The 26,803-nt window shown below is 37.3% G+C and overlaps 1 protein-coding gene, 2 non-coding genes and 1 pseudogene across 7 annotated transcripts in view; 1 reads left to right on the forward strand and 3 right to left on the reverse strand.

Moving 5' to 3' along the window:
* The window catches only part of LOC105493119 (telomere repeat binding bouquet formation protein 2), a 43,064-nt gene that overhangs the window by 14,110 nt on the left and 2,151 nt on the right, over positions 1 to 26,803 (reverse strand). For 3 of the 5 annotated variants that reach the window (XR_011606095.1, XR_011606094.1, XR_011606096.1), the window contains exons 4-7: positions 24,208 to 24,269; positions 20,159 to 20,244; positions 12,202 to 12,290; positions 7,556 to 7,625 (exon numbers count right to left, since the gene is read on the reverse strand). Coding sequence is in view for 2 of the 5 variants with exons in the window: in XM_071066926.1 (XP_070923027.1) it covers positions 7,483 to 7,625; positions 12,202 to 12,290; positions 20,159 to 20,244; positions 24,208 to 24,269 (380 nt within the window). In the remaining 3 variants the exon portion in view is untranslated. Of the gene's footprint in view, positions 1 to 6,838; positions 7,626 to 12,201; positions 12,291 to 20,158; positions 20,245 to 24,207; positions 24,270 to 26,803 lie in introns of those variants that run through there. The other 2 variants (XM_071066927.1, XM_071066926.1) reach the window with 2 other exon arrangements.
* LOC112428745 (U6 spliceosomal RNA) lies at positions 12,492 to 12,595 on the reverse strand. Its single transcript, XR_003020800.2, has one exon. It is a non-coding gene; the product is annotated as a U6 spliceosomal RNA (small nuclear RNA).
* LOC139355446 (5-azacytidine-induced protein 2-like) lies at positions 15,013 to 16,467 on the forward strand (annotated as a pseudogene).
* Positions 23,156 to 23,259, reverse strand: LOC112428744 (U6 spliceosomal RNA). Its single transcript, XR_003020799.1, has one exon. It is a non-coding gene; the product is annotated as a U6 spliceosomal RNA (small nuclear RNA).

Raw genomic sequence — 26,803 nt, forward strand, 5'->3', positions numbered from 1 at the left:
TGCCTGGCCCCAATTTGGGTTTTCAAAGTACTCGTTTGATGATAATTTATCACTTACTTTGTGACAGGAACCAGAATATGCTAATAACAATGAAGCTGTATAGCTTTTTTATTGAGCACTTACTAAGTACCAGGTACGGTCCTAGGCACTTTACATGTATTACCTCTCTTAATCCTCACAATTTCCCTATAATTTTGGCATTAAGATCCCCATTTACCAGGAAACTGAGGCACAGACAGGTTAAGTAACTGGTCCAAGATCATGAACTAGATAAGAGTTATAGTTGGAATTTAAACCAAGACAGTCTGACTATGTGCTCTTAACCACTCCCTTATACTGCTACTGAGATGCAATGCCCTCTCTAATACAAAGTATATGAGTTCAAGTATAATTTATGAGTATGTTTGCTGTGGCATAATGTAGAACGCAAAGTAAACAGAAAAACAATCTAGGGAAGGTCTATAGATTTTAATACAATTATTAATAGCTTTAGGTGGGTTCTCCTATCCCGTAGTAACAGGATGATAGATGCATCGCTGGGCCACTAGGCCTTTCATTTAAGTACTTCAGGGAATAACTCATGCAAATAGAATTTTCTGCTAAATAGTTATTTCTGGGAATTATTTGTGCCTAGTAAAATTTTATAGACTCACAGACCTGGAAGATCCCTTAGAGATCAATTATTCCAGACCACTCATTTATAGTATTAACAATTATCTTTGGAGGTGCTTTTGTTTGTGTGTTTGTTTGTTGAGACAGTGTCTTACTCTGCCACCCAGGAGTACAGTGGTGCAATCACAGCTCACTGCAGCCTTGACCTCCTGGGCTCAGGTGATCCCCCACTTCAGCCTCCTGGGTAGCTGAGAATACAGGCATGTTCAGCTAATTGTATTTTTTGTAGAGACAAGGTTTTGCCATGTTGCCCAAGCTGGTCTCAAACTCCTGGATTCAAGCTATTCTGCCACGGCTTCCCAAAGTGCTAGGATTACAGGGATGAGCCGCCACACCTGGCCTGGAGGTGGTATTTTAAGGGCCTTTTTCTTTTTTAAAAAAATTTATATGATGTTTAATTTTTTATAAGAATACACAACACATAGTCACAAAAATAAACTTAAAGATGGTTATTTCTGCTAAGACAATTCAATGAAGGAAATAATAGTCACTTCAACAAATAGTGCTGGAACAACTGAATATCCACATGCCAAAGAATGAATCTGGACTCCTACCTCAAACTATACTAACTCAAATCATAGACCTAAATATAAAAATTAAAACTATGAAACTCTTAGAAGAGAATGTAGGAGTAAATCTTCATGATCTTAGGTTGGGCAATGGTTTCTTAGGTACAAACCAAAGGCACAATCAACAAAAGAAAGTATAGATAAATTGGACTTCACCAAAACTAAAAACTGTGTGTTGCAAACAATGTCATCAAGCAAGCAAAAAAAAAGAAAAAGAAAAAAAAGAAAAAAAAATACAAACCAATCCATGAATAAGAGAAAATATTTGCAAATCATATATATGATAAAGGATTTGTATCCAGAATATATAAAGAACTCTTATAATTCATTAACAAAAAGACAATTAACCCATTATATTAAAAATTAAAAATTAAAAATGGCAAAGGAGGTGAATAGAAAGATATTCTATTCTTTCTATTCAATATTCTTCAGAAGATACTGAAATATATTCAATATCTTCTTTTATTGGCTCCTTTTTTTATCTCCAAAGAAGATATAAAAAATAGCCAGGCTGGGCACTGTGGCTCACGCCTGCAACCCCAACACTTTGGGCAGCTGATGTGGGTGGATCACTTGAGTCCAGGAGTTCAAGACCAGCCTGGGGTGACAGAGCAAAACTCTGTCTCTCCAAAAAAAAAAAAAAAAAATTAGCCCATCATGGTGGCCTGTGCCTGTAATCCCAGCTACTCAGGAGGCTGACCCAGGAGGATTGGTTGAGCCCAGGAGATGGAGGTTGCCATGAGCCAAGATCATATCACTACATTCCAGCCTGGGTGATAGAGTGAGAACAAATCTCAAAAAAAAAAAAAAAAAAAAAAAAAAAGAGAGAGAGAGAGACAGAGATAACCAATAAGCACATGAAAAGATATTCAATATTATTAGCCATTAGAGAAATGCAAATCACAAGAGACCACTTAACACCCACTAGGATGGCTATATTTAAAAAGATAGATAAATGTTGTCAAGGATGTGAAGAAATTAGAACCCTTATTCATTGCTAGTGGGTATGAAAATGGTGTAGCTACTTTGAAAAACAGTTGGCACTTCCTCAAAATGTTAAACATAGCTATTACATGACCTTGTAATGCCACTCTTAGATATATACGCAATAGAAACAAAAACATATCCACATAAAAATGAAATGTTCATAGCAACATTATTCATAGTAGATAAAAAGTGGAAAGACCTAAATGCCCATCAGTTGATGAATAAATAAAATATAGTATATCTATACAATGGAATATTATTATATTTAGCAATAAAAAGTAATCAAGTACTGATATATGCTTTAATATAAATGAATCTAGAATACATTATGGTAAGTGAAAGAAGCTAGTCACAAAACAGCATATATCGTATGATTCCATTCATACAAAATGTCCAGAATAGGCAAATATACATATAGATAGAAAGTAGATTCATGGTTGCCTAGGGCTGGGGTGTGTGTTGGGGGCATGAGGAGTGACTGCTAATGGGCAAGGGGATGATGAAAATGTTCTAAAATGTTCTTTTGGGAATGATGAGAATGTTCTAAAATTAGACTGTGGTGATGATTGTACAACTCTGTAAATGCTCTAAAAACCACTGAATTGTATACTTTATGTGAGTGAATTGTAAGCTCTGTGAATTATATCTTAATAAAGCAGTTGAAGGAAAAATGGCTATTCCATTAAATTGGAATAGCAATGTGATTTAAGATGCCATTCTAGCTATTCGTTATTAAACATTGAGGTTATTTTCAGTTTTTTACTCTGCTAAATAATAGTGTAACCAAGCACTCCATTACAAAGAACTTTTTACGAAAGCTGCTATAAATCTAATAAACATGTGATGTCACTAAAGTCACCTACCTGACTTTAAGGTTACAAATCTGTCAATACTTTACAGATGTAAATAACTGGTATCTTCCATACAATTCTTATCCATAGATCAAGGTCAGTAGCCTGCCCTTAAAACTCAATTATAATTGGTTTGGCAATAATAGACAAAAATACAGTGACTTAAACAAAACAGAAGTGTGTTGTCTGTCACATAAGTATAGAGGTAGGTAGCCCAAGGCTGGGATGGCAGGTTTCTCCACAATGTTCTCAAGATCTCAGGCTGTTCTCAGTCCACTGCTTTGCCAACCCTAGGGTATGGTTCTTGCTCTTATGGACTGAAATGGTAACTATCACATCCTCTAAGTAACAGGCTGAAAGAACATAGAAAGAGTGGGAGTGGAAGGAAAGGGAGACAAAGAGTATGTGCCAATGCCTTTAAGAAAAGTTCCCAGATGCCATTTCTGCTGTATATCCATTGGCTAAACCACTGTGACATAGCCATACTTAATTTCAAGTGAGATTAAGAATATATTCTTTATTCTTGGTATCATGTGCTTAGATAGAAATTAGGGGTTCTAGGGCCAGGTGTGGTAGCTAATGCTCATAATCCCAGCAATTTAGGAGGCTGAGGCGGGAGGATCGCTTGAGCCCAGGAGTTTGAGACCAGCCTAGGCAACATAGTGAGACCCTGTCTCTACAAAAAAAAAAAATTTAAAATTAGCCAGGTGTAGTGGTATATGCCCATAGTCCTTGCTACTTGAGAGGCTGAGGTGGGAGGACTGCTTGAATCCAGGAGTTCAAGGTGATTGCACCACTGCACTCCAGCCTGGGGAAACAAGAAAGAAAAGAAAAGAAAAGAGAGGAAGGGAGGGAGGGAGGGAGGGAGGGAGGGAGAGAGAGAGAGAGAAATAAAGAAAGAAAGAGAGAGAAAGAAAGAAACAAAGAGAGGAAGGAAGAAAGGAGAGAAGGAAGGAGGGAAGGAAGGAAGGAAGGAAGGAAGGAAGGAAGGAAGGAAGGGAGGGAGGGAGGGAGGGAAGGAAAGGAAAGGAAATACATTAGGGGTTCTATGTCATCATGGATAAAAGAGAAACAGACATTCAGAAATTAACTGGCAGACTTGGCCAATGACTCATAACTTACCTAATTACAGAAAACACTACCAAAAGCTAGAAAAAAATAATCTAGTCACAAAGGATGAAATAATTAAGATGAACTATGCACTAAATTAAACAGTATAGGAAATTACTATGCTTAATAGTTGAAAGCATCAGAGGAGACATGCTTGCAAAAGAATGGAGAAATAATCAAGAGTCCTAAAGTGAGGAGAACATTTTTTTTTCTTTTTTGGAGACAGAGTCTCCCTCTGTCTCCAGGCTGGAGTTCAGTGGTGCAATCTCGGCTCACTACAACCTCTGCCTCCCAGGTTCAAGGGAGTATCCTGCCTCAGTTTCCCAAGTAGCTGGGATTACAGGCACTTGCCACCACACCCAGCTAATTTTTGTATTTTTAGTAGAGACGGGCTTTCACCTTGGCCAGGATGGTCTCGATCTCCTGACCTTGTGATCCATCCACCTCAGCCTCCCAAAGTGCTGGGATTGCAGGCGCGAGCCAGAGAACATTTTTTATAGGGATATTCAGAGGCAGTATCCATCAGCTACATTAAAGCAATTTTTAAAAGAAGGTTACATGAGCAATAACTAAGATCATATTGCTTTTCACTTCCCATTAAGACAATAAACTTAACATAGTTCAACTTTGTTTATTTCATTTTTTCATATGCTTCTAATTCCTGGCAGGCTTATGTTATCACTGATTTTATTGTGTCTGACAACTTTTCAAGGATATAGGCTACATTTTGCTTTATTATATACATCTACAGATACAATCACTTTGGGAAACCAAAAAAAGTGTTTCATTATAATATTTAATTTATACATGCATAATATATCAGAAAAATACTGGATACTCTCTTTCAAGAAATTCCAACATACACAACTTGGTGCAAATTTACTTAATCCTCTTATTCATTAATTTAAGATCTAGACAGGCTTGGTTTCTGTACAAGAAACAATCAATGGTATGTAACTATGATAAAGTATTCAGGAGAAATGCATTTCAGGGAAAGATAATTAACATTTAAGGTTTTTGTCTTTCTGTTGTTTTGTGTAATTTATAAGATCAGAAGAGCTTAACCACAGATATGAATATAAATAAGGAAAAGTTATATGGAAAAAATATAATTCTCAAATGCTGATGCCAAAAGTAGTGTTAAAATTTTGTATTATGAAATTTGAGTCATGGGAGAAGGGCCAGGGCCAGGGCCCACATATACCCAAATGGTCAAAGCACTACAAAAAAGTGTACATTTTCTTTGCTTTTGCTCTTCTCTTTTGAGACAGAGTCTCGCTCTGTCGCCCAGGTTGGAGTGCAGTGGCGCGATCTCGGCTCACTGCAAGCTCTGCCTCCTGGATTCACGCCATTCTCCTGCCTCAGCCTCCTGAGTAGCTGGGACTACAGGCACCCGCCACCACGCCTGGCTCATTTTTGTATTTTTAGTAGAGACGGTGTTTCACCATGTTAGCTAGGATGGTCTCGATCTCCTGACCTTGTGATTCGCCCACCTCGGCCTCCCAAAGTGCTGGGATTACAGGCATGAGCCACCGCCCTCCCGGCCTGCATTTTCTTTACATAATTCTACAGCTGGTATTCTAAGATGATAGCTTCACAAATTACACTGTCATTTACAAGTCACGAAAATGTAATAAACCAATCAGACTCTATATAGCATGATCATATGAATAAAGATAACGAACGGCCTTCTTGAAATCACTACACCTCAATACTAATCAAACTGTCTAGGGTCAATGGTCTCGTAGTCTGAGGTGTTATCTGAGCTCACTGTCTCACAACCAAGAAAATTAAGGAGCCTGGACACAAGGGTGAGGTTGGAACGAAAGTTTCATAAGCAAAAGAAAGAAAGTTCTCCACAGTGGAGAGGGGACCCGAGTGGGCTGCTGTTTTCACAGATGAATCCAAAAGCTTTTATGAGAAACTCCCCTCATCTCTGTTGCTGTTTGTGTAACTTCGCTTATCTATGAAAGTGTCTGTGTAACTCTCTTTATCTGTGTATGTCTTGGGTAAGCACAAAGTGCAGTTTCTCTTGTTTGTGTAACTGTGGGTCTGTTTTAGGTAAGTCCCCCACCTCCCTGTGCAAGTTCCCATGGAGCCCACCACGTAAATGCCTGAAAAGGGGAGGAAATTTTTTCCTGAAAGCCTGCTAATCACACAAAGAACAAAGGCTCTATGCTGGGCCTTGCTTTCTTATCAGTGCAGCTGCAGTTTGTTTTTTTCTCAGGTTGCTCTATTTATGCTTGTAGCTGTGATTTTTTCAGGCTGTTTCTCAGAGGACTAGCTTTAGTGGTCTGCCTAACTGATTTTTCCTTTTCTTCTCTCTCACTATTTCAGCTTATTTAAAAGACAAGCATGTTGGCTTGTTTCTGGGTCTGCTTTGTGGATCTGCAGTCCTATTATACCTGGCACAGAAGCTATAGCATATGCTCTTTGGGAGATTAGGGAAGCACTTGCCTAGAAAATCAAGAGGGTTGTGTTCCAATTCTGTTTTGGCCCCCAGTTAGTCCCCCTAAGTAAGACATCTTCTCAAGATCCTTATTTCCTCATTAAAAACAATAAGTGAACTGGACTTGTTCTTTAAGGTCCTTTCTAGAACTGTGATTCTAAGGTGACTTGCAGGTTCATCTAACAAGACATAACACTCATAGTCTGTTTATGTTAAGTCACTTTTCAAATATTTATTATCAGAAACCATCCAACATGAAATATGAATTATTAAAATATTTTTCTCCATATGTTTCAAGTCAGAAACAGTAATTCAGAACTCAGCTAGCATCCTGATTTTTTAAATCAAAATAAGATGACCAGAATCATAAAACTTAGCATTCACAGTATTCAATCTAGAAAAAATATAATTAATAGAATGTTAAAGCCAAAAGAGCATTTGACAGACAGAAAGAGAAAGAGGAGAGAGAAGGGGAGGAGAAAAAGAGAGAGGGAAAAGAGAAAGAGAGAAATAGAAAGAGAGAGAGAGGAGGAGGAGGAGGATTGAGAGATGGAGAGTTTGAGATTGAGACTTCTCATGAAATATATTTTAATGACAATTACTCCTTAACAACTGTGCATTGAGAATATTTGAACATATTGTTATAAGCTAGGGGAAAAAAGTCCAGCCCAAATGTGAAAACACAGAACCAAAATGATTCTGAATTTCCTAAAGACATATTTTGAGAAACAGAAAAATTCTTTCCCACTTCTCTATCCCCCAGTACCAAAAGGGAGCATTTTACGTTATGCACATCTCGATAATATTTTATAGAAAATAAATGCCAAGATATTTATAATTTAATTTAATATTTCTTCTTCAATTTGTTTTTTATAGCAGACATATTAATTTCATTTTGAACATGATATGCCAAATACCCTGAGCTTCCAGGAATGAAGTCATGTAGCTCCCCAAGGAATTTCTTCATGGCATCAATTGATATATAACCTACAAAATAAAATAAAAAATATATAGAGATATATTTGAAACCCTCTCATACTATTTGCTTTTCAGTGTCTTTGATTTATTAGAGTTAAGACTTCTAAAGAATGTTTTTAGAAAAGAGGTAAAAAGAAGAAATAATACCAGTGAGAAGATGTTCCACAAAACCTTATAACTATCAGGGAACACCTCCTCTTCCCCTTCCCACAACTTTCTGCCACCTTTTAAGAGATTAAAAGGTGGATTAAAGCCGCTTTGACTATTGAGATTGTGATGTCTAGGTTGGGGCTAGAACATGAAAGTACTCAGACCAAAATAACTGGGAAGTGTATCTAGCTTAGAGGGTAATCACTTAGAACTATCCATCCAACCAGCTACTAACAGTGCAAAGAGTTCATCTTCCCTGTTTCAGCAGGTAACACTTTCCTGCACTGCTAACACTGGAATAGGATTAAAAAAATAATGAAAAATAGATATTACTGCTCAGTCAACAAAGATAATGGATAAGAGTAATTTTGATGTCAATTAGTTATCTAAAATAGACATGAGTCATATAAAAAAACACTGCCTAGAATGGAGACGGTTTAAGGACTCTATCACTAAGCAATATTAATTTGATATCAATTGCTTACTATTTAAATGATTACATTTTATGTGTAACACAAGTGTTTATGGCTTTTACTAAAATTGAAATCTAATTTAAAAGTAAATATTGTATGAAAAAATTCTGGTAGAGCTCAAGGATGACTGAATTTAGAACACCGTACCATCAAGATCAACAGGATATCCATGCATACTGTTTAATCATTTCTAATAAAAAATAATAAATTCACAGTTAATAAATTAACTATGAATCCAAGCATATAAAATTGACTAGTATCTTTAAAGATATTTTAATCATGGTCATTTACTTTAGGAGCTCTTCAAGCACTATTACTATACTCTATGAGTTCATAATCTTTGCCTAATGGCTATGTATCTGTGTAAAATAAACTAGTGCAGAAAAATATCACTATTAGTGTTTAGTTAATTGCACACATACACTGTGTGAAACCTCTGAAGATGTGCGAGGATAGGAATTTAAAAATTACTACATTAGTAAAAAATATTCCTGTAAGTATAAGAAGGATAGGATATTTATAGCATCAGAAATAGATTATTGTAATTTTTGAATAGGTAAGGACTTTAGGATGAAGTGGACAGAAACCTAATTTAAACTAATTTAAACAAAAGGGGAGTTTACTGGAAGGACATTGCCATATCATCCGAGCTGTGAGGATGGCAGGCATATTGCTGGGACTCAGAGTTAATTAGAACCAGCTACGATCGCTCTCAACCAGTCTGAAGTTTTTAGGGGTTTTTTTTCCTGGTCTGTGTGTGTGTGTGTGTGTGTGTGTGTGTGTGTGTGTGTGTATGTGTGTGTATTTTTTTTTTTTTTTTTGACAGGGTCTTATTTTGTTGCCCATGCTGGAGTGCAGTGGCACTATCACACCTCACTGCAACCTTGGTCTCAAATTTTTCTCTATGCGTTAGCCTCATTTTCCTTTTTGGAAGCAAGTTGGCTTTCTTTTCATGGTAGAAAATATGGCCAATGACAGCTCCTAAGTTTTACATCTTAGACTTTTGATCACCTAAATGAGAATGACTTGATTTGCTATGTTCCATATCTAAAAATCCAGAAGAAGATCTGCCATTAGCCCAGTTCAAATCAGGCATTCACTCTCAAAGCAAATGTTGAGGGTGGGGAGTAAGCTCATGTTTAAAAAAATGTCTGTTCCTGTGTTATCCAGATAAACTGGGAGGGAGAAGGGAATTCCTAAGAAAGCACTCCTGGCAGACAGTCCCACATGCATCTGTGATAGCCAGCCACTCAGTGGTCCCAACTGATCCCCACCTCCTGATATTCACAGTCCACTACCATTTTGTACTTGGTTTGATCTGTATAACCAATAGCATATGACAGAAGTGATGCTATGTCACTTCTGAGAGTCAGATGTAAAAAAGACTAAGGCTTTTGTCTTGGACGTGCTCTTTCTTATTCTTGGATTTTTTACACTGAGGGAAGCAAACTACCTACCATGCTGTGGATAGTCTTTACGGAGAGGCCCATTTGGTGAGGAGCTGAAGCCTTTGGCCAAAATCCAGCAAGGACCCAACACCTGCCAATAACCACTTGAGTGAATTTTGAAGTGGCTTTTCCAGTCCCAGTTGTACATTGGAATGACTGCACTCTAGCTGACAACTTGACTGCAACCTTACAAAAGGCTATGAGACAGAAGTACCCAGCTAAGATACTCCTGGATTTCTGACCTTAGAAACTGAAATAATAAATGTTCACTGGGCCAGGGGCAGTGGCTCATGCCTGGAATCCCAGCACTTTGGGAGGCCAAGGCAGGAGGATTGCTTGAGCCCAGGAGTTCGCGACCAGCCTGGGCAACCCCGTGAGACCTCATCTCTATAATAAATAAATAAATAAATAAATAAATAAATAAATAAATAAATAAATGTTCATTGTTTTAAGCTGCTAAGTTTCGGAGCACTTTGATTTACATCAATAAATAACTAATATAGCATCTATTATAGATTTCCAAACTTTTATCAGAACCATTTGATTAGAAAATTGTTGCCAGCAAAGTATTTACAATTATTAGTAATTGCTTTCTTACTCTTATTAATCACATATGTAACTGTCAATCAGAACTTCTTATCATGGGTGATAACAAGTGATATTAGTCTGAGAGAATTTAATTCCAGTCAAAAGCTGAAAACAAAACAAAAAATCTTTTGATGTTTTAGGGGATATTTGGTGATGTCTAGGGACATTTTTGGTTGTCACAACTGGGGGAGAGATTTGTGCTGCTATTGGTATCTAGTGAGCAGAGGCCAAGGTAAATATTCTATAATGCACAGGACTGACACTCTCCTACCCTCGCCCAAACAAAGAATTATCTGGCCTAAAATGCCAGTAGCACCAAAAGTGAGAAGCCCTGTTCTAGGCTATTGCCCCAACTTGTATTTTCTATAAATAAAGACCACAATTAATTCTATTTTCAGAAATTTAATAGTCAATGAGTTGAACCCAACCCATGCCGAGGAAGAGATAGTCAAGTTTTAGTCTCAAAAATTGATACCACAGCCTAAATTAGAACTCTTAGTCACTAAGTGTTTAATTAACACAAGCTGATTTTTTCCAACAAGAAGTTATTCCTTCCTGTGCAAGCAGATGGGTATGATAAAAAAGAGAAGTACTTGTCATTTCACATCAAAATTAAAAACAAATAAATTACCTCTAAAAATGAAGATTTCTTTCAAGAAATTGCTATTATTTAATGCAGAAATACAAAAAAGCAAATTTATCCAATTGAGCAAATAAAAACATTAAAAATTTTTACTTTACTTCTACCAATAAAATTCACAATAGAGTATTACCACAGATTGAAATTATACTTTTAAAATTGTAATTTTTAAATAGTTTTAAAAAATTTGTTTTTGTGTTACACTGTTATGTCTTTTTGAACAATCAGACTGTTTCTTTATCCAGAAATAATACATAAAGCAGCACTATCGCATGTCCAAATGTAGGTATATGTCCTTATCTATGGCTGATTTTAATATTTATCATTGTTCTTTTAAATATATTAATAAATGTTTGGTAAGTCCAAATGAACAGGGATAGTAATATGGCAAGACATCTAGGATCTAGGAAACTGGCTCTGCAAGAGGTAGTTTTAACATTGCTAAATAAAGAGAAAATGATGAATACACAAATTATTTTTTAAATAAGTGTTCAAAAACCCATACTTTAAAAATTGCTCTTTTAAAAACAATTTTTAAAAAAATCTTTATTTTTAAAATTGTTATCAATGACTCCACTGAATACTACTCAGATCAAAGTATCTAAATATCCATCTCACTCAACACAATTCAAACCCCAATGGCCACTTTTCAGTTGGTCCCCTTGGTTCTACCCTCTCAATGTCAGCTGTGGTTAGTTGTCTTCTCTTTATGTAGGACACTAGCATAGGAAACCCAAATATGGAGTCCACGGACACCTAGGTAATCCATGTATAGGCTTCTGGGCATCTGTGAGCCTTTTACAATTATATGTAAAGTTTGTGTGTTATGTTTTTTGTTTGGTTTTTAAAAGACATATATTTGACATTGAATGGAATGGCAGTGTGTGTGTTATGTTTGTATGTGTGTATGCTAAGGAAAGGGGCCTGTGTTTCATCAGATTCTCAAAAGAAACTGTGATTGGGGCTGTTCATATAATTTATCTTCCAAACTAGGACACTTGAGAATTAAAAACTAATGCCAGACCAACAGCATAAACCACATGTAAATAGGGACATGCGGTCACCCTACCTTGATACCATTGTTTTAGCACAGAAAATATAAAAGCATATTCCTGGGTCAATTCTGCAGGTAATTTACTCAGTATGTAAAGGATGTCTCCTCCATTACCATGCTTAATAGAGAAGGCTCTACTTTCTAGGCATTTGAAATACAACAGCTTTATTCAACACAATATTCCCTTGTTTCTTCCCTACCTGAGTTTACTGTAAATTTTATTTTAAACTACCTGTTACCATGTTGTTAACTGGGTAATTCTGTAGAGGGAAGTACATCTGCTTTTCTACAACTGGAGTTCTTATAAAATGCTTTTCTGGGCTGTAAAATAAAACATATAGAAAGTCACATATATATACTATATATATATCTATATGTATTACATTTATATTAAAATATATTTATAAATACTTATAATAAATATTTACATTTACTATAGTATATTACACCACATATGTACATATTTGGATTTGCTTTACAAGTGAGAACTCATTCCAGGCAATATATATAGTGATTTTTTAAAAATATATAAAATGCTTCACAAATATGCATGTCATCCTTGTGCAGGGGCCATGCTAACCTCTGAATAGTTCCAGTTTTGGTATATGTGCTGTCAAAGTGAGCACATATATAGTAATTTCATTGCTCTTTGATCAGACTTCAGTCTTAATGGGGGAAAATGTTAATTATGAACTTCTTTTGTGCTTTTAAGTAATATAAAACCCCATATAGATATTCTGGTGTTCTTGGCCACTTTACAAAACAAGTATTTGAGTCTATAGAGCCCTGGGTCTTTTTCTCAATACCCCTGAAAGTACACTAATGCAATATTATATATTCAGACAAAATACACATATACATATGTAATATTAAATCTGCCAAAAGAAAAGCATAGTAGATTCTATTTTAAATGATCACAACATATTTGTTAGTGTTCAAATAATTGGGCCTCTATTAACTAGTACTCCCACAGTTTACTATAACAAATAAAAACCGATGTCTGGGCCCGGCTCAGTAGCTCATGCCTGTAAATCCAGCACTTTGGGAGGCTGAGGCAGGTGGATCACCTAAGGTCAGGAGTTCAAGACCAGCCTGGCCAACATGGTAAAACCCCATCTCTACTAGAAATACAAATCAGCTGGGTGTGGTGACATGCACCTGTAATCCCAGCTAATCGGAAGGTTGAGGCAGGAGAATCGCTTGAACCCAGGAGGCAGAGGTTGCAGTGAGATAAGATCGTGCCACTGCACTCCAGCTTGGGCAACATAGTGAGACTAAATCTCAAAAAAAAAGAAAAAAATTGATGTTCTAATTATACAATTATAAAATCTAAAAAAAAATTATGTTCTAATTTCTAAAGGCTAAAAGGTGGCCAGGAACAGTGGTTCACACCTGTAATCCTGGCATTTTGGGAGACAGAGGTGGGTGGATCACTTAAGGTCAGGAATTTGAGACCACCCTGGCCAACACGGTGAAACCCTGTCTCTACTAAAAATACAAAAATCAGCCAGGTGTGGTGGTGGGCAGCTGTAATCCCAGTTACTTGGGAGGCTGAGGCAAGAGAATTACTTGAACCTGGGCGGTGGAGGTTGCAGTAAGCCGAGATGGCGCCACTGAACTCCAGCCTAGATGACAGAACGAGACTCTGTCTCAAAAAAAGAAGCTAAAACGATCTCAACTAAAAGATCCTATTTTCATTCATGTCTTTTTGAACAGTCACTATTTAAAAGTGACAATGTTTACTATACTTAGACCACATATAACTAATAATATAATTGTATAAAAAGAAAAACCTCAATAATTAAAAATTGGAGTCATCCTTAAATTTATTATTTTCCTAAAACTCTAGAAGTACACTGAGTAATAGCAAAGGCTTTATTTTCCATTTTTAAGGCTGGGTGCGGTGGCTCACACCTGTAATGCCAGCACTTTGGGAGGCCGAGGGAGGTGGATCACCTGTGGTCAGGAGTTCCCGACCAGTCTGGCCAACATGGTGAAACCCTGTCTCTACTAAAAATACAAAAAATTAGCCGGGTATGGTGGCGCACACCTGTAATCCCAGCTCCTCAGGAGGCTGAAGCAGGAGAATCACTTGAACCTGGGAGGCAGAGGTTGCTGTGAGCCGAGATTGCGCCATTGCACTACAGCCTGGGCAACAAGAGCGAAACTCCGTCTCCAAAAAAAAAAAAAAAAACTTCTATTTCATTTAAACTCTCCCAAAAGAAACTACTCATTAGGATGAAATCCTACAAATAAAGCAAAATTGTGTTCCCAGAAAAGTCAGGGACCACCCATTATTTAATTCTGGCCAAACAATAACAGAAAAAGGGAAAAGAGGTTGGGGGGGACAGATGAAAAGGAAGACATATTGTGAAAGAAGGAATACTTTCATTACTTTATAAGTCTCGCTCTGTCGCCCAGGCTGGAGTGCAGTGGTGCGGTCTCGACTTATTTCATGCTCAGGCCTCCCGGGTTCACGCCATTCTCCTGCCTCAGCCTCCCGAGTAGCTGGGACTACAGGCACCTGCCACCACGCTTGGCTAATTTTTTGTATTTCTAGTAGAGACGGGGTTTCATTGTGTTAGCCAGGATGGTTTTGATATCCTGACCTTGTGATCCGCCTGCCTCAGCCTCCCACAGTGCTGGGATTACAGGCGTGACCACTGTGCCCGGCCAGAATACTTTCGTTATTAACAAATGATATGACTATGCACCCTGAAGAGCCAAGAGAATCGATTAAAATATCCTTAGAATCTTAAGGAATTCCAAATGGGTAGATATAAGACCAATACCCTCAATTCAATAACTCAGAGTGGCTGCTTTCGCTGGTAAAGTGGAGGTATCTTCAAGGAAATCAGAACCCGTGGTGATCCCTGGCAACTCGATCTGTTTGGGGCTGTTTCTAAACATTAGGGAATGGAAACTTGGTGGCGGCCCTAAGTAGCCTGGTTTCAGGCTCTCATGGATGCACTCATAGAAGGTGATACCTGTATGCTACCTTGTGAAAAAACCCCAGCAACTCCAGTTTCAACATATTGAGGAGATGCTTCTGTTGCTTCCCATTTTGCCCATATGAAGACATCAAAAAAGGACTTAAGGATTCAAGAGAAGTCTTATGTTAAAAAAAGAATTAGATTTTTGGAAGAAAAGCTTACAGGAGCTCAATTAGATGAAGAAACAAGTTTTGTGGAATAGCAACAAGTAAATAAGGCCTATTATGTATATTGAAACATTTGCATTGATAGAGATAATTTAGAAAGCCAATCAGATAAAATGAGTAAACACAAGTCTGAATCTTTAAAAGTACTGAATGAACAGATGCAATCTAAAGAAGTAGAACTCTAGCTAAGGACAGAGGTGGAAACTCAGCTGGTGATGAGGAATTTCCATCTACCTTCATCAAACTGGGAGGTGGAAAAGTTAAGCAGTGACCTGAAGATCCATGGTTTGGAACAAGAGTTGATGAGGAAAGAATGTAATGATCTCAAAATAGAACCACTCAAAAACCAAACAAATCTCTGTATCAGGAAGACAATCTGAAGAGCAGAGATCTCTGAAGAGTAAGAACTTGAAGTGATAATACGCAGAATGCATAACTGGCAACTGAGGAGATAAATGTCTAATTTATATCTGGTGACTCAAGTGCTAGCTGAACTATTAAGAAAACTGAAAACCCCAACTTCAATCAAGACAGCCTGCACCTCAGTAGGATGCATTGAAGACCCTTGCAAAGATGGCACAAAACTGCACATGATTAACTTTACTGCAACATGTACAAGACATCCCCTTCTCTCACCAAATGGCAAAGCTCTTTGTTATACTACATCTTCCCCTTTACCAGGAGATATAAAGGTTTTATCAGAGAAAGCAGTCCTCCAACCACGGACAGATAATGAGAGAGCCATTCCTAATGAGGGCACACACTCTTATGGCAGAAATTCTCTGGAAGATCATTTTGAGTATTCCCAATCCCTCCTGACACTAGTGAGACAGCATTTAGGGAAATTAAAAGTAAAATTTTGGCCAGGTGTGGTGGCTCATGCCTGTAATCCCAGCACTTTGGGAGGACAAGGCGGGCGGATCACAAGGTCAGGAAGTTGGACCATCCTGGCTAACACGGTGAAACCCTGTCTCTAGTAAATATACCCAAAAAATCAGCCACGCGTGGTGGTGGGCGCCTGTAGTCCCAGCTACTCGGGAGGCTGTGTCAGGAGAATGGTGTGAACCCAGGAGGCAGAGCTTGCAGTGAGCCCAGACCGCGCCACTGCACTCCAGCCTGGGCAACAGGACGAGACTCCGTCTCAAAAAAAAAAAAAAGTAAAACTTTGCCTTTTAACCAATGTGCCACCACTGCATTACTTGGATCAACATAATCAAAATTTCCTTTATAAGACTTAACTCTGAAGAGATTTATCATTTCATCACAAGGACACTATCTCTCAGTGGTTCTCTCAAGAAATTACTTAACAAACTAAACGTAGATATTGATTAAAGTTTTGGAGAGCCCTTAGTACATGCATTTGAACATACTGTATAATATTATGTAGTTTATTTCTAGTATGAAAGAATACCCTCCAGCTCCATATTCTAAGAAACAGTTATATGCTACTATTTTTGTTTTTTTTTTTTTTTGGTACATGGCTTCACTGTTTCACTTTGGTTGAAGCACAGTGGAATGACCACAGATTGCTCACTGCAAACCTCAACTCCTAGGCTTAAGCAATCCTCCTGCCCCAGCCTCCCAAGTAGCTAGGACTACAGGAGTACACCACTACACCCAGTTAATTTTTTTTTTTTATCTTTTGTAGAGACTGGGTCTCTCTCTGTTGCTCAGACTGGTCTTGAACTCCTGGCCTCAAGCTATCCTCATGCCTCAGCCTTCTAAAGTGCTGGGATTACAGGTGTGAGCCACCATGCCTGACCTGCTACTATACTAATTAATAAATATCTTGGGCCCAGAAGTTCAAGACCAGCCTCAGCAACATAGTGAGATGCCATCTTGACAAAAAAAAAATTAATTAGGCTGGGCAAGTTGGCACACATGTAATCCTAGCACTTTGGGAGGCCTAGGAGGGTGGATTGCTTGATGCCAGGTGTTTGAGACCAGCCTGGCCAACATGGCAGAAACACATTTCTATTAAAAATACCAAAAACAACTGGCCATGCATGGTGGTACACACCTGTAGTCCCAGCTACTCAGGAGACTGAGGCATGAAAATTGCTTGAACCCAGAAGGTGGAGGTTGAGAGGTTACAGTGAGCCAAGATTATGCCACTGTACTCCAGCCTGGGTGACAGAATGAGACCCTGTCTCAAAACAAATTTTTTTTTTTTTTTAATTAGCCAGGTGTGGTGGCACACATCTGCGGTCCTAGCTACTCAGGAGGCTGAGGTGGGAGGATGGCTTGAGCCCGGGAGTTCCAGATTGCAGTGAGCTATGATCATGCCATCTCACTGCAGCTTGGGTGACACAGCAAGATCTTGACTCACATGCACACACACACACACAATTAAGTAAATAAATACATAAATATAAGTTGTTTAAAAAGAAAAAAAAAACTCCTCTTTATACCATAATTTCCACATCTGAGAATTTACATGAAGAAAACTATCAAAAAAGTAGAGTAAGATTTATTTTTAAAAAGATGTTCATGGAGGTGTCATAAAAGTAACAAATTGTAGGCCAGGTGTGGTGGCTCATGCCTGTAATCCTAGTAGCATTTTGGGAGGCTGAGGAAGGAGGATCTCTCACCGGGGAGGTTGAGGTTGCAGTGAATTGAGATGACACCACTGCATTCCAGCCTGGGGTCAGAAAAAGCTTTTGTCTCAAAAATAAGTAAATAAATAAATAAACGTGTTAAACAAACAAAATGAAATGCCATATGCTGCCATTTCACATCATAGTATCAAATAAGATTTTTCGACTAGGCCTGGTTTATGCCTGTAATCCCAGCACTTTGGGAGGCTGAAGCAGGTGGATCACTTGAATTTGAGACCAGCCTGGGCAACATGCCGAAACCTCATCTCTACTAAAAACACAAACAATTAGCTGGTGTGGCGGGGTGGCATGTGCCTGTAGTCCCAGCTGCTCGGGAGGCCGAGGCACAAGAATTGCTTGAACCCAGGAGGCAGAGGTTGCAGTGAGCGAGATCACACCACTGCACTCCAGCCTGCACTCTAGACTCCAGAGGAAGATTCTGTCTCAATTAAAAACAAAAAATGAAGGTTATTACTGGGAGAGGCTTTGGGAGAAATTAGGATTTTATACTAATTCTGTACTGCCTGATTTTTTGTACATCAAGTTTGTATGACGTAAAAAAAAAATCAATGTCCCTAGTAGTATGCTAACAAATGCTCCAGCAGGTAAATTGAGGGTATATTTTATCTATGTTCACACTGCACCCTCTGCTGTTTCCACAAAGAAAAGGCTCAAAGTAGACACCTACCCAGGGTTTATTCATATACTTTGTCCATTTTTGTTGTTTTTGGATTGGACGTATTTTTCCCAGATTTGTAATACCTCTTTGTATACTAAGGAAATTAGCCTTTATGGGAGAAAAACTTGAAAAATTATATAAATTACATCACTACTCTTTATTTTGAAGAATGATAACTACTGTTTGATCATTTTTATTACAGTAGCTAAATACCAGACTGCAGGGTACCCCAGTCCCATCCTCCCCTCCTCCGATTCTACTCCTGGCTTTCTTTCTGTGTCCTGACCAAAAATCATAGAGTGCTTTGACTGCTCTGTGAGACAGCCCAGTGCAGGGTTTTCCCAGCGGGCTTCAACTCAAACCAGGACCTTAAACATTTCTAGGCACTGATAAAAGTATCTAGGTTGCTGCTCAAAACACTGAAAGAAACTGGCCTCAGCCCTGAGCCAGATTCCTTAAACCCTCATACAAACTCCATACCCAGAACCCCTCACTGTGGATATACCTAGGTAGAACACCCCTTTTATCTTGTCCATTGTAAGGATTGGTGCAGTAATCTGCAAGTTCCCTCAATAAATGCTTTAGACTGATTACTCTACTTAGTGGTTTTTTCTTTAGAATCCCAACTGACCACAACTTGGGACAGTCTGGGGCACCCCCTTGTAGGGACTCCCCTGCCTCCACTTTTAGGTTGACTCTGGCCACAGGTTTGGAGGATAAAACATACACTTCTGAAGAATCAATGTTCCCTATGAATATTTGAAAAACAACTGAATTGGAAACCATGGAACGAGAAGTAGATCATGTATAAGCCTGCAATGAGAAGGTCTCTCATAAATTGGTCCTAATATAATGGCAAGGCCATGTTTGTTTGTCTTTTTAAATTAATTTCTTGTTTTTCTTTGAGACAGAGTATTGTTCTGTCACCCAGGCTAGAGTGCAGTAGCGTGATCACGGCTTACTCCTGGGCTCAAGCAATCCTCCCACCTCAGCCTCCAAATATCTGGGACTACAGGTATGTGCCACTATGCCCAGCTAGTATTTTAAATTTTTTATAGAGATGGGGTATCCCCATGCTGCCCATACTGGTCTCAAATTCCTGGGCTCAAGCGGTCATCCGGCTTCAGCCTCCTTAAGTGCTGACATTACAAGCATGCGCCATAATACCCAGTCTAAATTTAATTTCTTAAACCAAAGTAATATATTACAAGCAATTTGGAAAGAAGAGGGGAAATCACTCGCCACTTTTCATCCTAATAAAATTACTGCTAATATGTAGTGTATTTCCTTCCAAGTAAAAAATATATTTTAAGATTCTTTTGTAGTTCATAAGCATGATGATTGGGTTTTCACACAGAGAAGCATATAATTTTTAAATAATTTATTAACTGTTATCATAACATACATAAAGTCCTTGTTTCCTTTCTGAAGAGACAATATAGTGTGCTATACTATGAGATAGTATAGTATGCTACATAGTAAATACGTAGTATAGTATTTAATGACTGACATTTAAATGAATGGGCTCTGACTCACTTCAAATCCTGCTTCTCCCCTACTTAATAAAAGTTTGTATGACTTTGGGGAGATTGCTTATCTTTCTAATCATAGATCTCTTTTTTTGTGTAATGGAAATGATTATAATGCTATCAATATCATAGGAAAACTGAAAATTAAATGAGATAAGCACACAATCAGTGCTCACAGATGTCTACACTGAATTGAGTATCAGTGAAGTTTATGAATTCAGTACCTTTCGGATAATTCTTTTATGTGCTCTGTTGCAAGTTCGCTGTTTTCCCCAAGGGTCTTTATTTCATTTGGTGTTACTTCATCATGCTGTGGATAGAAAAATAAATCACATTTAAAAAAATCATCATACCAATGATCCAATCAGTAATGGTTCTAAAAAGGAAAAATAAACTGGCAATATATATATCAAAAGCCATAAAATATTTACACATTTAAGTCCACTCAATCTAGCTTGGTGGAGAAAATTTACAACATTTCGTCCACACACACATATAATTATACTATATATTTTTAGAGACCCATAAAGAAGATGAGCATTTTAAATATACCAGCTGTGATTATGTCAGATAAGCAAAACTTTGACTGATTTTATTCTCCTTTCAATTATTGAAATTTCCTCTAATGTGGTTATATTACTTTTTAGTCACAAAAATAAGGAAACAAAAAAACTTGCTACTAATTTAAACTTTCTTAAAATCCTTGACTTAAGGATTCCTGGGCTTCCTGTGAGCTACAAATCAAAACTGTAAAATAAGCTGAACAAATTATATTTCTCCTTCAAAAGGACAGTGAAGTATTTAGCTGTAAAGATATAAAATAACTCAATGTATGTTAAGCTTTTCCTAAATATTTTGTGAAAGCAACTTAGATACTGGTGTCTATCATATAATCTATTTTATATACCATTATGAAGTTTCTTTTCTTTTCTTTTTCTTTCTTTTTTTTCTTTTTTCTTTTTTTTTTTTTTGAGACAAAGTCTTGCTCTGTCGCCCAGGCTGGAGTGCAGTGGCATGATCTCTGCTCACTGCAACCTCCACTTCCCGTGTTCAAGCAATTCTCCTGCCTCGGCCTCCCAAGTAGTTGGGATTACAGGCACCAGCCACCACATCTGGCTAATTTTTTGTATTTTTTAGTAAAGACGGGGTTTTGCCATGTTGCCCAGGCTGGTTTCGAATTACCAAGCTCAGGCAATTAGCCTGCCTCATCCTCCCAAAGTGCTGGGATTACAGGTGTGAGCCACCACGTCCAGACACTATTAAGAAGTTTCTATATTTATATAAAAACTTAAATCCACTCCAAACAATAATAATGATAATGCTCCCGAGATTTACCCTTGTTATTGCCATTCGATGAATACCTTCCACTTATATATACTATGGTTACATGATTATAATTGGCTAATACTCATACCAACCAATATTGTGAAAGAATTGACAAACTTTTTTATCATGTAGTAATATAACTTCTAGAGTCAACATCCATACAAGTATGTTCTAGTAATTTTTTAGTAGAAAAAACATTGGATTGGGTTAGAGCTGAGAAAATTTAGCTCCACTTTGCTAATATCTGCCAACGTGTACTAAAACAGGTCATTATATTTTCTTTCCCTTAGTTTTCTCATGTGTAAAGCTAAATGATGAAATTAGTGATCTGTAAACTCTAAAGTTCTGGTAGAGTCAATAATTACCATCAAATAATAACCATTGCATTACCGCTCACGTTCCTGGAAACACTGTGAAAAGTCAAGGATTAGATATTTCAGTCCTTAGTACAACATACTGTTACCTCCTAGAGAAAAGAGCTGAAAGAACTATTATTTTCAGATGATGATACCCTGGGAAGAAAAAGCAAATTAATGACAGAAATATAAAATATATGTTGATAGCCTGATTTTGGACATACTGTAAAGTTTTTCTATATGATGTGGCTGTGGGTTTAAAGTTTAAACAAAACAAAAAATAAAAGTGAAAGATTTTCTCTCTAACTCTTTATTGTGAAAAATTTCAAACTTACCAAAAGGTTAAATAATAGTACAATAGGCCAGGCGCAGTGGCTCATGCCTGTAATCTCAGCACTTTGGGAGGCCAAGGCGGGAGGATCACGAGGCCAGGAGATTGAGACCATCCTGGCCAACATGGTTAAACCCTGTCTCTCCTAAAAATACAAAAATCAGCTGGGTGTGGTGGCGGGTTCCTGTAATCCCAGCTTCTCGGGAGGCTGCGGCACGATAATTGCTTGAACCCAGGAGGTGGAGGTTGCAGTGAGCTGAGATCCCACCACTGCACTCCAGCCTGGCGGCAGAAGGAGACTCCATCTCAAAAACAAAACAAAACAAAACAAAACAAAAAAGAATAGTACAATAAATACCATATATCTTTCACCTCAATTCACAAAGTGTTAACATTTCCGACACCTTGAGTGCCTCTTCTCTCTTTTTATTTTTGTGGAACCACTTGAAAACATTTGCAGATAAGACATTTCCACTCTCTAATACCTGGCATGTGTTTTCTAAAAATATACATTGTTTTATCTTTACAACGCCACTATCACACTTAAGAAAATAAAATGTAACACAGTATCACCTATTATACAGTTCATTGTTACATTTTCCCAATTGCTCTCCAAATGTCTTTTATTCCTCCTTTTTATATCTCTTAATCTACTATGGTCCTATTGCTTTTTTTGTATTTGATGACATTAACTGATGTTAGAGTCCAGGTCACTTAATTGTCTTGTGGTATGGTCCATACTCTGGATTTGTCTGAATGTTAACTCATAATTAAATTCGGGTGAAGTGTTTTGAACAAGAATACTACACAGATAATACTGTGTATTTATTATATCATATTAGACTGAACATACTGAAAGGTTTCTCCAATATTGGTGATGCTAAGTTTGCTAAGTTAAAGTGGTGCCGGCCAGATCTCTCCATTGTAAAGGTACACTGTTTAACTTTGGAACTAATAACCAATCTGTGGGTGATAATTTGAGATCATGGGTTTAGAATCCATTAATGACCTTATCTAAATCAATTATTATATTGAGGGTTTTAAAAATGGTGATTTTCAATTTTATCTTTCTTTCTATATTTACTAGCTGCTATTTTATAAAGGAAAATTTTCCTTATCCCACCCTTTTCTTCCTTATTTTCTTCCTTCTTTCATTTCTTCCTTCTGTCCTTCCTTTTTTCCTTATGTCTGCTTTTGGAGTATCTCATATATATATGGAATGCTTCACGAATTTGCGTGTTATCCTTGCGCAGGGGCCATGCTAATCTCTATATTGTTCCAACTGTAGTATGTGTGCCGCTGAAGCAAGCACATGGATTCTTTTTACCTAACATATTATAATCCATTATTGTCATTATTCGTTTTAAAGCTCAATTGTTCCCAAATTTGGCTATTACTGAAAGATTTTGAAGTAAGTCAAAAGCATAAGTGAATCTGAGGCAGGATGGCAAAAGCTACAAAACAGCTATTTTTCCAGTATTGTACACATTTTTTTTCTTTTTTTGGTTAATCAGGCAGCCCCCAAACCAGAATAGGTTCAGACAGACTCTTGTACACATTTATTGAGGGGTGTTATCCAAAACATTGAACAAACAGCAGCACATCACAGAAATTAACCAATCAGAATCTACACTGGCAGTAAAGAACTGGTAAATACTATGCACCGATTATTCTCTTCTTATTACTAACAGAAGCAAATTTTCAAGTTTCTTATGGGAATAATTTTATTTATACAAAATAACCTCAACTTTACTAATGTACTACTATAAAACAAAGTTGAATCAAATAATATTCAATAACAGCATGCCGTTTAAATTTCTTAATCTGGGCCAGACACAGTGGCTCACGCCTGTAATCCCAGCACTTTGGGAGGCCAAGGTGAGAGGATCACTTGAGGCCTGGAGTTCGAGATCAGCCTGGCCAACATGGTGAAACCCTGTCTCTACTAAAAATACAAAAATTAGCCGGGCACGGTGGCACATGCCTGTAATACCAGCTACTTGGGAGGCTGAGGCAGGAGAATCGCTTGAACCTGGAAGGCAAAGGTTGCAGTGAGCCGAGATCGCGTTGCTACACTCCAGCCTGGGAGATAGAGTGAGACTCCGTCTCGAAATAAATAAATAAATAAATAAATAAATAAATAAATCTCTTAATCTGACTCACTGGTGCTAACATGTCACAAGTAAACGTTTTAAGATAACTTCGCTTTCAGAAAATGTGAAACTGTCGATTCTAAACAAGTACCTTAATTTACTCTTACCTTTTTTATCAGAAAATGTTGGTCTTGTTCCCAAATAAAACTACCAATTTTTCTTCTTATTTCTGTGATGAGAAAAACAAATTCAATACTGTTTTTTTTTAAACCTTCCGAATTTTGCTTAAAGTCTGAAATTTCTAGGCCAGTGTTATTCTATTTTCAACAAAATCACATAACACGCTTGTTAAAATGCAGATTCCTATTGAATCAGATCTTTGAGGAGGAGCTCTGGAATTTGCTTTTCTAAGAAACTCTCCAGATGATTCTAATACACTTTGCTAATCATTGTTGTAGACTCTTCCTGCTAGAATATATCTACATCTATATTTGTATCTCTATATACATTAGATGTGTGTATGTGTGTGTGTGTATATATATATCATTGAGGTATGTTCATCCACTCTTATATCTATATTTGTATCTACATATACATTAGATATATATCAGTATCTATATCTGTATCATTAGCTATACATTAGATGTATTTAGTATACATATATAGATATAGATCTGCATATATAGATATATCTATATATAATAATGCATATGTATCTATATAATGCATTAGATATATTAGATGTATATCTAATGTCTATATAACTATGGATATTGATACCTATATAGATATAAAAGAAGGGTGGATGAACAATATGTCTAGTTAACATGGTAGTACAGGAATTCTACAATGGTCCACATGTCAAAGGACAATGTCATCATCCAAACTCAATGATCTCAAAAGTTTTCGCAGTAGCCAAAAGGACAAAAAAGGTGGTATTACTCTAGACTTTTGCTGTCCAGTATGGCAGCCACTAGCTACATGTAGGTACTGAGCACTGGAAATGTGTGGTTAATCCAAAATGAGAGGTGCTGTGAGTATAAAATAAATACATGATTTTGAAGACTTAGTATCAAAAAAAGAATGTAGGGTATCTAAGTTTTTATAGATTATATATTGAAATGATAATATTTTAGATGTATTAGGTTAAATAAAATACATTCCTAAAATTAATTATACTCAGTTAATTATGTAATTAAGTTTTTTAGAGAAGGGGGTCTCACTATGTTGCCTAGGCTGGAATGCAGTGGCTATTCACAGGGGTGATACTGGTGCACTGCAGCCTCAAATTCGGGGGCTCAAGGGATCCTCCCACCTCAGCCTCTAGAGTAACTGGGATTATAGGTGCATGCCACCTTACTGAGCTATTTTTTATTCTTATTAATGTGGCTACTAGAAAATGTAAAATTCATATGTGGCTCACATTTGCATCTCACGCTTCTACTAGACAATAGGCAGATTTAAAAAGGTATGCTTTTAATTTTTAAAAAGAAGCACGTTTTCATTTAAAACAGATTTTTGAAAATTTAAATACATGTTAATATAAGATGCTAAACTCAAAGGCAGAATAGGAGTGATCATTTAAAATCATGTAAGTAAATAGGAGTGATAAATTAAATCACAGCCATTCTACAATATAAGCTCCTTGAAGGTGGGTATTCACTGATTGGCACAAGTAGTTTTTAAAATCAGTTCCCCTATCCAGTCATTAATCGATTTGTGTAACCACTTAGAACAATTTAGTGTTATAAGTAGGTTTCACCAGGACATCGACTATGGAAGGAACCAAATCTCTGGGGTTTCTAATGGCTCTTTTATAGAAATAATTTTTAAGTTATTTGTTTTCTTTTCTTTTTAATACTCTCCTCACTGGGAATATGTACTCAGCTTCAATCTGTCTTTTTGGAGATGAACAGATATCTATTGGATAGGCAAGCTACATATCAAGAATTGGGTAATAATACAAAACCTATCAATGGGGTAAAGTTAGCCAAGGCCAGCTGCAGTGGCTCACGCCTGTATTCCAACCACTTTGGGGGGCTGAGGCGGGCAGATCACTTGAAGTAAGGAGTTCAAGACCAGCCCGGCCAACATGGTGAAACCCCATCTCTACTAAAAATATAAAAATTAGCCAGGTGTGGTGGTGGGTGCCTGTAGTCCCAGCTACTCAAGAGGCTGAGGCAGGAGAATCACTTGAACCCAGGAGGTGGAGGTTGCAGTGAGCTGAGATCACACCACCGCACTCCAGCTTGGACGACAGAGCAAGATTCCATCTCAAAATAATAATAATAATAATAATAAAGTTAGCCCAAAAAATAGGCAGGATTTGGGTAGGATAAGGAAGGGTGTTCCAAGCAGAGAAAACTAAAAGAACCAATCTCAGAAGCAGTTGATTTACTTTCCCATCGTATTTTCAAGGGGTGCTGAAAAAATTGATGTGAAAGTGCTTTCAAGTGTATTTTAAAAAATACAAATACATGGGTTTATTATCATAACCAATCTTTAAATATCAGAAGAAAAAATTAGGAAAATAATGAAGAGATTCAAAACTAGCAAAGAACACATTTATTAAATGCTCACCACATCAGACACCTTAAAACATTATCTTATTTTTAAAAATAATTGGAAATTATTAAAATAAATAAAGACAGGGTCTCACCATGTTACCCTGTTGCCCAGGCTAGTCTTGAACTCCTGGGTTCAAGTGATCTGCTTGCCTCAGTTTCCCAAAATGCTGGGATTACAGGCATGCCCTACCGCGCC

The sequence above is a fragment of the Macaca nemestrina genome, chromosome 7 (genome assembly GCF_043159975.1).
Source record: "Macaca nemestrina isolate mMacNem1 chromosome 7, mMacNem.hap1, whole genome shotgun sequence".
NCBI classification, from domain to species: Eukaryota; Metazoa; Chordata; class Mammalia; order Primates; family Cercopithecidae; genus Macaca; species Macaca nemestrina.